Source organism: Pseudorca crassidens, chromosome 3, assembly GCF_039906515.1.
Source record: "Pseudorca crassidens isolate mPseCra1 chromosome 3, mPseCra1.hap1, whole genome shotgun sequence".
Taxonomy (NCBI): domain Eukaryota; kingdom Metazoa; phylum Chordata; class Mammalia; order Artiodactyla; family Delphinidae; genus Pseudorca; species Pseudorca crassidens.
The window spans coordinates 12,608,588-12,625,372 of record NC_090298.1 but is presented as its reverse complement, the minus strand read 5'-3'; the positions used below and the strand labels follow the sequence as shown (position 1 = coordinate 12,625,372).

Genomic DNA, 16,785 nt, shown 5'->3' with positions numbered 1-16,785 from the left:
TTTCTTTTAACCCTAAGAAGTAACTGATGCAGCAGCTGATGACAAAGGCTTGAGAGAAGTTAGGGTTCCTACAAAACCAGCTTTCAGTTTTCCTAATCTCATTTCTATAAAAAGTAAATACGAAGTTGAGTCTCTGCTGAAATAGTCTCTAGAATGTCTGTCCTTGTGAAGCGAGTCTGGCAGGCTTCCTGCAAATTTCAACAAAATCACTGGAATCTATGCTTATTTATTGGAAACTTTCACTTGTCATGAAACTTCAGCACAGATTTCCAGAGTGGCTAATGAGGTCCCCAAAGATAAAGCCACTCACTTATTGTGAAACTCATAGATTTCCTGCATGTTCCCGAAGATAACGAGCTCTTTGTTCACAATGCCGGGCGGGATCTCCTCCACACCACTGGTCATTTCCCACAGGTAGGTCTGGCCGGGAGGGAAACAGAGAGGGTTAGACGAAAACCCACACCTCACCTTCCAGAAACAGGTACTCCTGACCTCTGTGAATACGTACCCAGGGTTAATGTATAATTGAAAATATATCTTAACAATACAACCTTTTGCAAAAAACAAAAACATGAGGAACTATTTTTTAAAAATCTCAGTTGTTATTAAGACTTGAGAATAGTTTCCATACTTTTCAGCTCTAAATGCATTCCCAGCTTCAAATTTTGGGATAAACCTACTCCACAAGTACGGCAAAGATTCGTTAAACTACTGAGCATCAGCTGGCAATCATCACGGTAGGCACAGTTCTCTGAAGCTGCTGTAAAATTCTACACAGACAGAATGTCAGCCAGGCCATCATGTGGTAAACGGAATGAGAGGATTAGTGCTGCATCATCTCTGTAATGAGCAACAACACGCCTAGAACTTCACAGAAGTGCAGCAACGTGCACAGAAGGTTGCTCGTGCGCACTTCAAATCTCCAAAATAACAACAAAACGTGATTGTTTTAAGAACTGCCAACAGGTAAGAATAAACAGCGACACTATACTCCATCTAAATAAATAAGTAGAAAAACTTACTTACATCCATACACTCCCGGAGGTCTCTTACATAAGCCTTTTCAGTTTGAATTAGCTCAGCCATTATGAACCTTAAAGCAGAGGAAAAGACAGCAACTAGTTTAGTTCACAGTCAGGATACATGCTTATTTTAACTATTTACTTTTAGGGTCTATGAAATAATAAGGTGGTTGAAAAAGCATTCGTCAGTGATATGTTCTGGAGAATTCAAGCAAGAATAGAAGAATTAACAGTATCCAGTCACCAATTCAAAGGAAAAAACATTCTGGAAAAAATTTTGTTAAGGTACCTACTGGTCATGGTTTCTCAACTTGGCAATATTGACGTTTGGGGCTGGAGGATGCTTTGCTGTGGGACTGTCCTGTGCCTTATAAAACGTTTCACAGCATCCCCGGTTCCGCCCACTAGATGCCAGTAGCCCTCCCCCCTCCCCACTGGGTGACAACCAAAAATGTCTCCACATATTGCCAAATGTCCGTCCGGGGGGACAAAGCTGGCCCCGACTGAGAACCGCTGGTTTAGGGCCATCTTTTGTCTTTATTAATATTTAGTACAGTTTACTAATTAGCAACTTCCAAACAGCTGCACTTGTGTCATTAATTTCTTCTCCTTAGTATTATTACTCATGACCTATTGATGACAAATGACACTAAAACAACTTGTCAACCACATATGAAATGGGGGCGCATGGACAAAACAACAAGATACTGTTTCTGCATCAGGGGACAGTGGACACAGTGGCATTTTTGCTGTAAAAACTAAGCACATTCAGAGCAATGAAAAGTATTAACTCTGCTTGATTTCAAAGCACACACAGAAGTAAGCATCTTTGTCCAAGTGACATTTTCTTCACTTTTTCAGTGAATCCTGGCAGGTTCTTAAAGACAAGCTTACTCTTTCCTGCGGGCAGATTTCCGTTTTTCTTCATTAAGTTCATGAGCGGCATCGCGGAGTTTCACCTCTGACCCGGGGATACTGGCCGGAATGATATCTAGCTGAAGACTTTTACTCTGTGGAATAAGGGAGTCAATGAACTTCAGTTAATTAAATCGACAAACAGTACGAAGAAGAAAACAGTCATTTATTCAATTTGCACAAAGCAATTTACCGATTTGTTGGAATCTGAAGAAATCCCCAGGGCTTTCTCCAAAGAGGTCCTGTACTTCTCCATCCGCAGAGAGAAATCTCTGTACCTCTTATCCACTGCAGTGACACATTTTTTTATCTCTGCCGCATGGGCATGCCCCTTTTCACAAAAGCCATCAGCCAGCTGTATCAATAGCTTCACTCTCTCTTTGGTTTGCTGCAAAAAAACAACAGGAAAGTATTGTGAAGCAAATGAACCCAACTGCCAGAAACCAGAAACACAGTGGCAACTTGCCTACAACTCTGAGCTCTGAACAGGAAAATAACTGCTGGTGACAGAAACTCAGACTGAAACCCTAAGTCCACCCAATTCATCTCCCCGATCCTAGACTGGCTCCATTTCCTCAGCTCTTCTGCAATGAATGGCATTTTTATGACCTCGAGGAAAAAGTCTTTGGACGGTGTCTTCACCTGGTAGATGGTCAGTCACTCTGCAAAATGAACAAGAGGATGCTCACTCAGGACGGCCTCTACATTCCACGACTCTCCTCCTGTGAAGGCCATAGGTAGTGCTTACAGACACCTCCCGCCTTACGCTTGTTTAGTCTGTGTCCCCAGTTAGACCGAAAGCCCTTTTAGGGCAGCAGCCGTCTGAGATTTTCGTTCTCCTGGAGCCTATGTGGCTAAGCCCCCGCCGCCGCCCCCCACCGCCCCCCACAGATACGCAACCAAATCCCTGATGGCGCAGCATCACAGCACGCGCTCGTTTCTTCTTTAATTCTCAGTAGACCCGGAGGAAAAGCCACGACTAGGGAAGCTGCCTTCATAGAGGTATTTTAAACTTAGTCCCTGTTTTAAAACTCTCTCTCAGAAATACACTTATTTCATTTTATATGCACATAGAAAGATCTTTAAGTATGACTTTCCTACTTTTATAGCTACGGATAACCATAAAACACTGGTCCGACAGACAGATGGATAGATGGATACATACATACATACGGCAGTGATTTCACTCAAATCTGACTCTTCAACAGATTTTTCGTCATCCGTTTCACTCATTATCTCACGCATTACGACTTACTACTTGTATCATTTGTTACCATTTCATTTGGCCCTTAGGCTTCCTTCAACGTTCCCACTGGCACTTCGTAGGAGTACAGTTACTCTTCTGCTACGGAACCTGCTTTTCTCACTTAGGCTTTAACTAGAAAATCTTTATGACTAACACTCAGGAAATTGACTTTAAAAATCCCCCAAAGGAAGGAGGTCAGGGTTCAAAACCTGGATAAACTATCTTACTTTGTACAATAAAAGTTTTGAGCAGAGTTCACTAGGCAGCCTGCAGAGCCAGCTGTGAACATCCTCAGACTCTACACGAACGCCCCCCGGGCTCCTCCACAGGGTCCAGCTTGCCCACCATCCCTCCAGGCTTGCTGGCCTCCGCCTCTGTGTACCAGTGCCCCTTCCACCCGGAATGCTGTTCCCCTGGACGTCTCCATGGTTTCTTCACACTTTGCTCGAATAAAGGCCACTTCTCACCGGCCTCCCTAACCCTCACGACTGCCACGCGCCTCCCTCACCCTGTCTGCTCTGCTCTGCCCCACAGCACGCCTCACCCTCCCAAGAGGTGTAATTCACTTGCTAAGATCACTGCCTGTCTCTCTCCTGGTTAGAATGCACCTGCCAGCAGCCAGGGACATTTGCTTCCTCTGCTCACTAGTATCTCACACACCTTCTACGTGTCTGGCACATGGTGGCCATCTACCAAATATTTATTGAGATAATAAATTAACATTAGGTCCTTTATGCAAGTGTGTATACACCTGCAACTTTAATGGGAGTGGTAGTTACTTTTAACTGGCATGAAAACATACTTTACAAAAAAACTACAGGAAAACAGAACTCCAGAGATATTAATACCTCTGTGAAAAATACTGCTATTGCAAATTGCATAAAAGCTGTTTATTGGAGAAAGTCAGCCAAACAAAACACTCTGAAAGTTTTTAGGGCCTTCATCTTGTGTGGATATGAACTCAAGTAGAGTGAGCTAAAAGGAAAATATCTGTCAAACAAACCTTCTGACTTGTGATCAACACGATACCTTTCTGGTTAAGACAAGCCCAATTATATATCAAGGAAGTAAGAAATCAAAGCTTCAGACTTGGAAGCATAAATTCCAAAACGGATTTAAGTTAGAAACATTATTAAATTTTAATATCAAAGAGAATTGACATGGCTGATACAGGATTTTTAAAAAATCAGGTTGCCTAAAGAAGGTTTTGCTGTTTACCAAGATATTAATCTTCTGAAAAGCACGGGGAAGTTGGGTTTTACCACCATTTAAGCATTTCTTTTCCACTGTCATGAATGACATCAGTGGAGGGCACTGCAAACAGCTGACCCTTGAACAACTCAGGGGTTGGGGTGCTGACCCCTGCGCCTCACTTCTCACCCCGCCCCCATGAAGTCCACATCCGAGGCTTCAATGGGACCAGGCAGTACTATAGTACGTATTTGTTGACAAAACTCTGAGTATAAGTGGACCCACACAGCTCAACCCCGTGTTGTCCAAGGGCCCCTTAATCTTTAAGGGGTTAAGAAAGTTATTTCATGCTTTAAGCAGTGGGGACATAGAAGTGAAGATAAAAAAGATAATGCATCTTACCTACATTAAAACAGAAAACAAAAGCCACCAAGAAACTAAAGGAAGATTTTCATATATGTCAAAAACACATCACAAAACAGACCTAGCTGCAAGCATGTGACGCCGACAGGTTGAGTCTATGAAATTAGATACAGAACAAAAGGTTTCCTATAGGCAAAGGCTGGTAGATCTACAAATCTTCCCTTTGCAAACTTCATTTAAACAAAAATGCTCATCAGATAGTCAAAGGCTTCTTGAGGAGACCTGCCGAAGCCTCTCTATCAAAGATGGCAACCGTCCCCTCCCCCGTGGCTTTTTCTCTTATTTAACATGTGTGTATATATATATTTACTCATTTATCATGTTATTGCTCGTTTCTCTAACTAGAACGTGCAATCCATGAGCTCTGCACCAATGAGTGGTTCCTGGTATATTGTAGAGGCCAATAAACAATTGAGTGAATGAATGGTGCGATCAAAATTAAGTAGGATGAACCTGCTAATCCATGAACCTTTATAACGGTGTATTTTTAACTGGTATTTTTATTTATTTATTTTTTTGCGGTACGCGGGCCTCTCACCCTTGTGGCCTCTCCCATCGCGGAGCACAGGCTCCGGACGCGCAGGCTCAGCGGCCATGGCTCACAGGCCCAGCCGTTCCGCAGCATGTGGGACCTTCCCGGACCGGGGCACGAACCCGTGTCCCCTGCATCAGCAGGCAGACTCTCAACCACTGCGCCACCAGGGAAGCCCCTTAACTGGTATTTTTAAAATGCATTCACAGAATTCAAAATTCAAAAGGTACAAAAGGACACGAAGTGAAAAGCCTTCTCACTTCACATTCACCTGTTACCTGTATCAGCTTCTTGTGTACCACTCCGGAGATGTTTTATTATATACAAGCAAGTGCGTGTATGTATATGTGTATTTTTCTCCCTTCCCTTTTTTGCATAAATGCCTATGATAAGCAGTGCGCGGCACCTAGCATTTTCATTTAACAACTCTTGCTTATCCTTCACTATCAGGACACAGTTGCCTCCTTGTTTGTATAAGAGATTGTTATGAAAGCAGATTTTCATTTTTGAAGAGTACAAATATAATCTCAACAACCTCACCTTTAGGCATAATCAAGGGACTGGAGAAAAATAAAGGCAGACCGAAGGCTGAAGTCCACATGCTCACGAGAGCTTTACTCATCATGTTCTCAGGTAATCAGAAACCCAGAAAGGATACATATTCAATGGTCTCAGACACTTTCTAGCAAAGTAAGGCACTTGGCATGGGGGACAAAGTTGTGAAGGTCTTAGTAAGGCAGTGGGTTTCAAACTTGAGTGTGCATAAAAACCACCTGGTGAGCTTGTTAGAAATGCTCCTTTTCAAGCCTTGCTCCCAGAGAGTCCAAGTCAGTACGTGCCTGGTGAGGACAGAAATCTGCTTTTAAGGAAACACCCATGGCCTGGATGCCGGTGGTGCTTAAAAGCATTCTGAGAAATTACTGCCTTGAGTTGCAAAGGAATCAAGCTGAGTCATAATCAGAGAGTGAGGAGAGGTTTCATTTCCATGAACCCTAAAAATGTTACAATACTAATTATGTAACTACTGAACTGGAAGATGTCATGTCAGAACGAAGGATTTTCTACGTAACAAGAGAAAAATGACTTCTTAGAAGATGCTAAGACAGAGGGACAGAAGGCTAGCAAGAGCATCATTTCAACACGAAAAACTGAACGATGTCGCCAAGCACCAGGGCAGACGTTTTCTGATTAAAAGAAAAGGAGCCAGAAACCAAGGAAAAAATGCTAAGAAAAAAACCTGAGAGGTGCTCTTTTCAAAACCTATCAGTTCCTCTTAGCAAAACTAATTCAGTATATACCCAACAAAAGAAACAGCTCTGTTTGGGAAATAGAAAGATCAGATGTCACCTTTGATTTCAGATGCTTATTTTTAAAATAAAATACAGGCAAAAATATGCCTGTTACTGCTCATTCTTCCCAAAACCACAACCCAAGTCTGAGGAAAAGGGCAAACTAGAAATAATGGAAAAATCCCTTTGTATGCACTCCACTGGTGGCACAAAGCTGCCACGCTACTCAGCTCTAGATGACAACATTGCCACCACAACCTGTGTGCGTGGCGTGGCATGGCATCCCCCGGAGCTGGGCAGTGAACAGCTGTCTGGCTGTACGCATGGCTTGCAGAGTGCAGCATCCATGGAAATTTAAGTCAGCGCAAATGAGCAAAGCTTAAATCTACCTGAGTGTATCTTAGGCATTTTCTTACTATCTATAACCAAAGGACATTCAATGAAACAAATATAAGTCATATAAGGCACACAATAACTGTATTTATTATCCAATTATTAACAAAAAATAAGAATTATTCAGTCAAACATGTACTGCAGCTAGAGGAAGGAAAAGATACGATCCTTACCTGCAGAGGTACGACAGGTCAGCTCCCCTTAACCGAGCGGGCGGGGGTCCCCTCGGAGCGCTCACGGCCCCTCTGGGTGTGGCTCGCCCTACGCAAAAGCTCCTGCTGCCAGGCCTCCCCACTGAGCCCCGCTACACTGTGTGTCCTCCAGAACAGAGAGCAGGGGTCCCCACAGCCCGGCACCGAGAGCCTGAATGGAAAAGGTACACTTCCAGCTTGGGATGGAGGGGAGCTGAGAAGAGAGCCCCGGGAAGAAAGAACAGCAGGACTCAGAAGGTGTTACAGAATGTATCAAAAAGGAAAAATAAACATAATACAAAGTAGCTGTTGTCACTCTAAACGATTTAAAAATTCCCCATGGATATGTTTTCAAAGCCAAGTTAAGGGCCACACAAGAAATTCAATCTTTTTACTTTATAGGAACATTTTTTTTTTTTAGGAACACTTTTTCTTTTTTTTTTTAAGTTTTAATTTTATATTGGAGTATAGCCAATTAACAGTGCTGTGATAGTTTCAGGTGCACAGCAAAGCAACTCAGCCATATATACACATGAGTCCATTCGCCCCAGACTCCCCTCCCATTCAGGCTGCCACATAACACTGAGCAGAGTTCCCTGTGCTATACAGTAGGTCCTTGTTGGTTATCCTTTTTAAATATAGTAGTACATATACACCACTTCTTTCTTTGTTGTTTTTTTTTCAATATAACCTTTTATTTTATTTCTTTTAACATCTTTATTGGAGGATAATTGCTTTACATTGTTGTGTTAGTTTCTGCTATAAAACAAAGTGAACCAGCGGTACATACACATATATACCCATATCTCCTCCCTCTTGCGTCTCCCTCCCAACCCTCCCTATCCCACCCCTCTAGGTGGTCACAAAGCACCGAGCTGATCTCCCTGTGCTATGCGGCTGCTTCCCACTAGCTATCTATTTTACATTTGGTAGTGTATATATGTCCATGCCACTCTCTCACTTTGTCCCAGCTTACCCTTCTCCCTCCCCGTATCCTCAAGTCCATTCTCTAGTAGGTCTGCGTCTTTATTCCCGTCTTGCCCCTAGGTTCTTCATGACCATTTTTTGTTTGTTTGTTTTTTAGATTCCATATATATGTGTTAGCATACGGTATTTGTTTTTCTCTTTCTGACTTACTTCACTCTGTATGACAGACGCTAGGTCCATCCACCTCACTACAAATAACTCAATTTCGTTTCTTTTTATGGCTGAGTAATATTCCATTGTATTTATGTGCCACATCTTCTTTATCCATTCATCTGTCGATGGACACTTAGGTTGTTTCCATGTCCTGGCTACTGTAAATAGAGCTACAATGAACACTGTGGTACATGACTCTTTTTGAATTATAGTTTTCTCAGGGTATATGCCCAGTAGTGAGATTGCTGGGTCATATGGTAGGTCTATTTTTAGTTTTTTAAGGAACCTCCATACTGTTCTCCATAGTGGCCGTATCAATTTACATTCCCACCAACGGTGCAAGAGGGTTCCCTTTTCTCCAAACCTTCTCCAGCATTTATTGTTTGTAGATTTTTTGATGATGGCCATTCTGACAGGTGTGAGGTTACCTCATTGTAGTTTTGATTTGCATTTCTCTAGTGATTAGTGACGTTGAGCATCCTTTCATGCGTTTGTTGGCAATCTGTATATCTTCTTTGGAGAAATGTCTACTTAGGTCTTCTGCCCATTTTTGGATTGGGTTGTTTGTTTTTTTGATATTGAGCTGCATGAACTGCTTGTATATTTTGGAGATTAATCCTTTGTCCATTGCTTCGTTTACAAATATTTTCTCCCATTCTGAGGGTTGTCTTTTCGTCTTATGGTTTTCTTTGCTATGCAAAAGCTTTTAAGTTTCATTAGGTCCCATTTGTTTATTTTTGGTTTTATATCCATTTCTCCAGGAGGTGGGTCAAAAAGGATCTTGCTGTGATTTATGTCATAGTGTTCTGCCTGTTTTCCTCCAAGAGTTTTATAGTGTCTGGCCTTAAATTTAGGTCTTTAATCCATTTGGAGTTTATTTTTGTGTAGGGTGTTGGGGAGTGTTCTAATTTCATTCCTTTACATGTAGCTGTCCAGTTTGCCCAGTACCACTTACTGAAGAGGCTGTCTTTTCTCCACTGTATATTCTTGCCTAATTTATCAAAGATAAGGTGACCGTATATGCATGGGTTTATCTCTGGGCTTTCTATCCTGTACCACTGATCTATATTTCTGTTTCTGTGCCAGTACCACGCTGTCTTGATTACTGTACCTTTGTAGTATAGTCTGAAGTCAGGGAACCTGATTGCTCCAGCTCCGTTTTTCTTTCTCAAGATTGATTTGGCTATTCGGGGTCTTTTGTGTTTCCATACAAACTGTGATATCTTTTGTTCTAGTTCTGTGAAAAATGCCATTGGTAGTTTGATAGGGATTGCACTGAATCTGTAGATTGCTTTGGGTAGTAGAGTCATTTCCACAATGTTGATTCTTCCAATCCAAGAACATGATATATCTCTCCACGTTTGTATCATTGTAATTTCTTTCATCAGTGTCTTACAATTTTCTGCATACAGGTCTTTTGTCTCCTTAGGTAAGTTTATTCCTAGGTATTTTATTCTTTTTGTTGCAATGGTAAATGGGAGCGTTTCCTTAATTTCTCTTTCCGATTTTTCATCATTACTGTATAGAAATGCCAGAGATTTCTGTGCATTAATTTTGTATCCTGCAACCTTACCAAATTCATTGATGAGTTCTAGTAGTTTTCTGGTGGCATCTTCAGGATTCTCCATGTATAGTATCATGCCATCTGCAAACAGTGACAGTTTTACTTCTTCTTTTCCAGTTTGGATTCCTTTTATTTCTTCTTCTTCTCTGATTGCTGTGGCTAAAACTTCCAAAACTATGTCGAATAATAGTGGTGAAAGTGGGCAACCTTGTCTTGTCTCTCATCTTACGGGAAATGGTTTCAGTTTTTCACCATTGAAAACGATGCTGGCTGTGGGTTTGTCACATATGGCCTTTATTATGTTGAGGTATGTTCCTGCTATGCCTACTTTCTGGAGAGTTTTCATCATAAATCGGTGTTGAATTTTGTCGAAAGCTTTCTCTGCATCTCTTGCGTTGATCATATGGTTTTTCTCCTTCAATTTGTTAATATGGTGTATCACATTGATTCATTTGTGTATACTGAAGAATCCTTGCATTCCTGGGATAAACCCCACTTGATCATGGTGTATGATCCTTTTAATGTGCTGTTGGATTCTGTTTGCTAGTATTTTGTTGAGGATTTTTGCATCTCTGTTCATCAGTGATATTGGCCCGCAGTTTTCTTTTTTTGTAACACCTTTGTCTGGTTTTGGTATCAGGGTGATGGTGGTCATGGTGGTAGAATGAGTTTGGGAGTGTTCCTCCCTCTGCTATATTTTGGAAGAGTTTGAGAAGGATAGGTGTTAGCTCTTCTCTAAATGTTTGACAGAATTCACCTGTGAAGTCATCTGGTCCTGGGCTTTTGTTTGCTGGAAGATTTTTAATCAGTTTCAATTTCAGTGCTTGTGATTGGTCTGTTCATATTTTCTATTTCTTCCTGGTTCAGTCTTGGCAGGTTGTGCATTTCTAAGAATTTGTCCATTTCTTCCAGGCTGTCCATTTTATTGGCATACAGTTGCTTGTAGTAATCTCTCATGATCTTTTGTATTTCTGCAGCGTCAGTTGTTACCTCTCCTTTTTCATTTCTAATTCTATTGATTTGAGTCTGCCTAATCAATTTTGTTTATCTTCTCAAAGAACCAGCTTTTAGATTTATTGATCTTTGCTACTGTTTCCTTCATTCCTTTTTCATTTATTTCTGATTTCATCTTTATGATTTCTTTCCTTCTGCTAACTTTGGGTTTTTTTTGTTCTTCTCTCTTAATTGCTTTAGGTGTGAGGTTAGGTTGTTTATTTGAGATGTTTTCTGTTTCTTAAGGTAGGGTTGTATTGCTATAAACTTCCCTTAGAACTGCTTTTGCTGCATCCCATAGGTTTTCGGTCGTTGTGTTTTCATTGTTATATGTTTCCAGGTATTTTTTGATTTCCTCTCTGATTTCTTCAGTGATCTCTTAGTTATTTAGTAGCATATTGTTTAGCCTCCATGTGTTTGTAATTTTTACAGTTTTCTTCCTGTAATTGATATCTAGTCTCATAGTGTTGTGGTCAGAAAAGATAACTGATATGATTTCAATTTTCTTAAAATTACCAAGGCGTGATTTGTGACCCAAGATATGATCTATCCTGGAGAATGTTCCATGAGCACTTGTGAAGAAAGTGTATTTTGTTGTTTTTGGATGGAATGTCCTATAAATATCAATTAAGTCCATCTTGTTTAATGTATCACTTAAAGCTTGTGTTTCCTTATTTATTTTCATTTTGGTTGATCTCTCCATTGGTGAAAGTGGGCGTTAAAGTCCACTACTATTACTGTGTTACTGTCGATTTTCCCTTTTATGTCTGTTAGCATTTGCCTTATGTATTGAGGTGCTCCTATGTTTGGGTACATAAATATTTACAATTGTTATATCATCTTCTTGGATTGATCCCTTGATCATTATGCAGTGTCCTTCTTTGTCTCTTCTAATAGTCTTTATTTTAAAGCCTATTGGGTCTGATATGAGAATTGCTACTCCAGCTTTCTTTTGATTTCCATTTGCATGGAATATCTTTTTCCATTCCCTCACTTTCAGTCTGTATGTGTTGCTAGGTCTGAAATGGGTCTCTTGTAGACATGATATATATGGGTGTTGTTTCTGTATCCATTCAGACATTCTGTGTCTTTTGGTTGGAGCATTTAATCCATTTACATTTAAGGTAATTATTGATATGTATGTTCTTATTACCATTTTCTTAATTGTTTGGGGGTTCTTATTGTAGGTCTTTTCCTTCTCATGTTTCCTGCCTAGAGAAGCTCCTTTAGCATTTGTTGTAAAGGTGGTTTGGGGTGATGAATTCTCTTAGCTTTTGTTTGTCTGTAAAGGTTTTAATTTCTCAGTCAAATCTGAATGAGATCCTTGCTGGGTAGAGTAATCTTGGTTGTAGGTTTTTCCCTTTCATCACTTTAAATATGTCCTGCCACTCCCTTCTGGCTTGCAGTTTCTGCTGAAAAATCAGCTGTTAACCTTATGGGGATTCCCTTGTATGTTATTTGCTGATTCTCCTTTGCTGCTTTTAATATTTTTTCTTTGCATTTAATTTTTGATAGTTTGATTAACAGGTGTCTTGGCATGTTTCTCCTTGGATTTATCCTGTATGGGACTTTGTGCTTCCTGGACTATTTCCTTTCCCGTATTAGGGAAGTTTTCAACTATAATCCCTTCAAATATTTTCTCACACCCTTTCTTTTTCTCTTCTTCTTCTGGGACCCCTATAATTCGAACGCTGGTGCATTTAATGTTGTCCCAGAAGTCTCTGAGACTGTCCTCAATTCTTTTCATTCTTTTTTCTTTATTCTGCTCTGTGGTAGTTATTTCAACTATTGTATCTTCCAGGTCACTTATCTGTTCTTTTGCCTCAGTTATTCTGCTACTGATTCCTTCTAGAGAATTTTTAATTTCATTTATTGTGTTGTTCATCATTGTTTGTTTGCTCTCTCGTTCTTTTAGGTCCTTGTTAAACGTTTCTTGTATGTTCTCCATTCTATTTCCAAGATTTTGGACCATCTTTTCTATCATTACTCTGAATTCTTTTTCAGGTAGACTGCCTATTTCCTCTTCATTTGTTTGGTCCGGTGGGTTTTTACCTTGCTCCTTCATCTGCTGCTTATTTCTCTGTCTTCTCATTTTGCTTAACTTACTGTGTTTGGGGTCTCCTTTTTGCAGGCTGCAGGTTCGTAGTTCCCGTTGTTTTTGGTGTCTGCCCCCAGTGGCTAAGGTTGGTTCAGTGGGTTGTCTAGGCTTCCTCGTGGAGGGGACTGGTGCCTGTGTTCTGGTGGATAAGGGTGGATCTTGTCTTTCTGGTGGGCATGACCACATCCGGCGGTGTGTTTTGGGGTGTCTTTGAACTTATGATTTTAGGCAGCCACTCTGCTAATGGGTGGGGTTGTGTTCCTGTCTTGCTAGTTGTTTGGCATGGGGTGTCCAGCACTGGAGCTTGCTGGTTGTTGAGTGGAGCTGGGTCTTAGTGTTGAGACGGAGATCTCTGGGAATGCTCTTGCCGAATGATGTTACGTGGGGCCGGGAGGTCTCTGGTGGACCAATGTCCTGAACTCAGCTCTCCCACCTCAGAGGCTCAGGTCTGACACCCACCCAGAGCATCAAGACCCTGTCAGCCACACAGCCAGGTACGTGGGGAGTTTCTTGCCTTTTGGGAAGTCTGAGGTCTTCTGCCAGCGTTCAGTAGGTGTTCTGTTGGAGTTGTTCCACATGTAGATGTACTTTTGATGTATCTGTGGGGAGGACGGTGATCTCCACGTCTTACTCCTCCACTATCTTGAAGGTGTCTCCTCAGGAACACTTCTTTTTACCCAAAAATTATTATGCAGCTTCATCATTTATTTTCTACTCTTAAATGTGAATTAATTTCCAATTTTTTCTAAAACCTTAACTCTATCATCAAAAACAGAGGTGTCCTGAAAACAGTACATAGCATGTATATTCAAAACTTTGCAAAACAAAAAACAAGAACACCACAGGTTGAGAAGGGAAGCCTAGAAGCCTCAAAATTGTTTTGAGGTAAAAGAAGGAATTAGCCCCTGCAAATATTTTAATTGAGAAAACATTCATGTCAGTGTGTGAATTCTTACACATCTGCTTAAAAATTCACAGTCACATGTACTGCATATGCCATAAAGATGTATTTAATTCAGCAGAAAAGTGAAAATGCCTCCAGTTTTATAAGCCTATGAACAGCCACTGACATAAACTCTGCCAACCATAAAACCCGGACAGCTTCGTGACTGGACGACTGGGCATGATGCTACTGCAGCAGTTTTCACTGTTCAAGACAAGGAAAGGAAACACGCACAGGATCCGTCTAAGTCAAGCTGGGAACACCAGCGTTCCATAAAAATAGCAAGTACTCAGAAAATACTTGGAAAACCGAATGAAAATAAGAGAAGAACGAAAAGGACAAAGAAGAAAGAAAAAATAAAGGAAGGAGGTGGGAGGCATTTCCAGAAATCAGAGGCACAAAAAGGAAACAGAGAAACAAAGGGACAAATGAGGACAGTGTGAAAGGCCTTAGAATTACCACTAAAGTAGGGTCTAACAGTCCATCTGGCTCACCCCGTTCCTCCCATTGCATAAGGTATTTCTTCAATGAAATTTTTAGGAAAGATCTCTTTTACACAAAGTATCCTGTTTGAGGTTTTCCTGGAAACATGCAGGAGGCACGCAGGCACTGAGCCAATGCAAGCTCACCTTTGCCGTGATCTGGAAGTCCTCGTGCTCCTTCAGCAGCTCCTGGGTGTGCTGGATACTCGACCCTGTGGAGGTGTGTGTGGAAAGGTAGAACTCCCCGCTGTCATGGATCCACTCCAAAGCCTAGAGACGGAAGGAATGGAAACAGGTTCACGGCTCAACGTCAGTGAAGCAGGTCCCAATACCTCAGTATCTCATTTAAACGCAAAGTCACACTCCCAGGCGCATCAAGAAACACTCCCTCAAAGAGAGATGAGCTTCTGAAACATGTATCTTAATTCCAAAATTAAAAGTTGACATTCTAGAAAACTGTAATCATGTCACTTAGGCATCAATGATAACAAGCTCAGGAGTTTCTTATAAGCATGAACCTAAAGGGCCATAAGAGTCCAGTGAATAGCCTCCCTCAAGAATACTGAGAAAGTGTGGGGAACGGGAAGTCTGAGACCCTCGCATTGCTGAACTCCGAGACATTCGCGTCACAGGGACTTGACAGCCTTCCTGGGGTGATCTAACTTAAAACAGGAAAAGAAAGCAGATGCAAATTCCCAGCTTTCAAATGTACAATGTTAGCCGTTTCTTCCTATTCCTGCCTTCAGTGAGTCCTGAGGTGTGCACCCACTTCACTGGCCTTCTGGGGGCTCCTACAGAGCGTCATTATGCATAAAGATGCTCTGGGGAGATGCTGGCAGAAGTGGCTTAACCTCCCAGATGTAGGAGAGAGATGACCCCACCTGGGAAGAAGGGGGCCGGCAAGGTCCAGACTGCAACAGAAGGACACATTCTGACTCCTATTCTTTCATGGTTTTAGATGGAAGCCATTTTTTCCTTCTATGTGCATAGATCTGAAGTGAAATCTTACTTAAACATAAACATCTGAAAAAGCAACACTATGGAAAAGAAACATAAAAACATGGAAGCTTTCATATCTGCCCTTCGCAGTATCTTAGTCGTCCGCTGTGACTTGCTGGTCTTGGAACAGAAACATCACCGTCTCTATTAGATACTTCACAGCATTTATGGCATTTTAGAAGAAAAAAATGAAAAGGAAACCACGACCCAGATTACTTACCATGCAGCTTCCTGGCTGGGAATTTACTTTCGTTTTGCACAAGCATGGCTATCCCACCTCTGAAACAATGCTGCCACTGACAGTGCATCAAGGCAGAAAGCCATTTGGGTCAATTTATTCAAAGGTCCCTACTTCCTCCGTTCACACAGCGAATCGTGCCCAAGCGCCCTCTATGCAGGCAGGTGCTGAGGGGGGCGCTGGGGTGGGGGAGGCTTGGGCCCTGCCCTTGTGACCATGAGGGACCCGCAGGCTGAGAAGGGATGGGCTCAGGAGGAAAGGGGCCCTGCACAGGGGGAGGCTGGAGGTGAGGCTGGAGGGCGACAGGGGGCCCTCGGAGGCCGCAGGCCTTTGGACTTTGGTCTGGAAGTGAATGGGGCTGCCACATGGAAAAGGGACTGCAGTGGAGAGTGAGCGAGAGAAAAGCAACACCGGTTGGCAAACCGGTCCAGGGGGTTCATATGAGACATGGCTAGGCTGGTACCCGTGATGGCTCTGGGGGCGGAGGAGAGGGCAGATGTGCTGCATCAGGCCCCGATGAAGGGGTGAAGCTGGGAAGATGAGGGAAAGGCGGGAATCAGGTAAGATGAGGGCGGGGACACGGCAGACGGGGAGTCCCGGGTCCACTTCTGCTTTGGTTAAGGCCAAAGTGGAGAGACGCAAGGAGGGAGCTGGGGTTTCTACATCTGGAGACCAGAAATGGAGGTCAGGGCTGGGAGACACCAACAGTGAGAGCTAAGGAGAGAGGAAAGAGAAACAAGAACAAGCCCTGAACTGAAAGCCAACTTTCAGAGGCAGAGGTAAGGGAGAGGGGGCACAGACAGCCCGGGAGGAGCAGCCCCGAGGCAGGAGGTGCCCAAAGCAGAGCAGGGGCTGCAAGTCACCTGCCACAGCCCACCCATAACTCGGTATTTAGTGTGGGATTGTTATCGTACAGCACAGAAGCCAACCCTACAGGGCCGTGGGGTGACGGGCCATCATCTGTAACGGCAGAAACTGAATGATTTTATTTTTGGCATGCGAACTGGCTTTAGGAAAAAGCAACAGCGTATTCCATTATTCTTCTCTGTCAAGGGCATTATTTACAATTTTGTTCTCTGTAGCTGAATGACTCCTTGTCTTTCAACAGAGAGATAAACAAAGACGT

The 16,785-nt window shown here is 42.3% G+C and overlaps 1 protein-coding gene across 6 annotated transcripts in view; it reads right to left on the bottom strand.

The window, feature by feature from the left end:
• TRIO (trio Rho guanine nucleotide exchange factor) overlaps window positions 1-16,785 on the bottom strand; it is a 369,954-nt gene that overhangs the window by 104,891 nt on the left and 248,278 nt on the right. For all 6 annotated transcript variants that reach the window (XM_067730390.1, XM_067730392.1, XM_067730389.1 and 3 more), the window contains 5 exons: window positions 14,570-14,692; window positions 2,131-2,325; window positions 1,917-2,032; window positions 1,027-1,093; window positions 311-420 (listed from right to left, as the gene is read on the bottom strand). In XM_067730390.1, coding sequence (XP_067586491.1) covers window positions 311-420; window positions 1,027-1,093; window positions 1,917-2,032; window positions 2,131-2,325; window positions 14,570-14,692 — 611 coding nt within the window. The remainder of the gene's footprint in view (window positions 1-310; window positions 421-1,026; window positions 1,094-1,916; window positions 2,033-2,130; window positions 2,326-14,569; window positions 14,693-16,785) is intronic.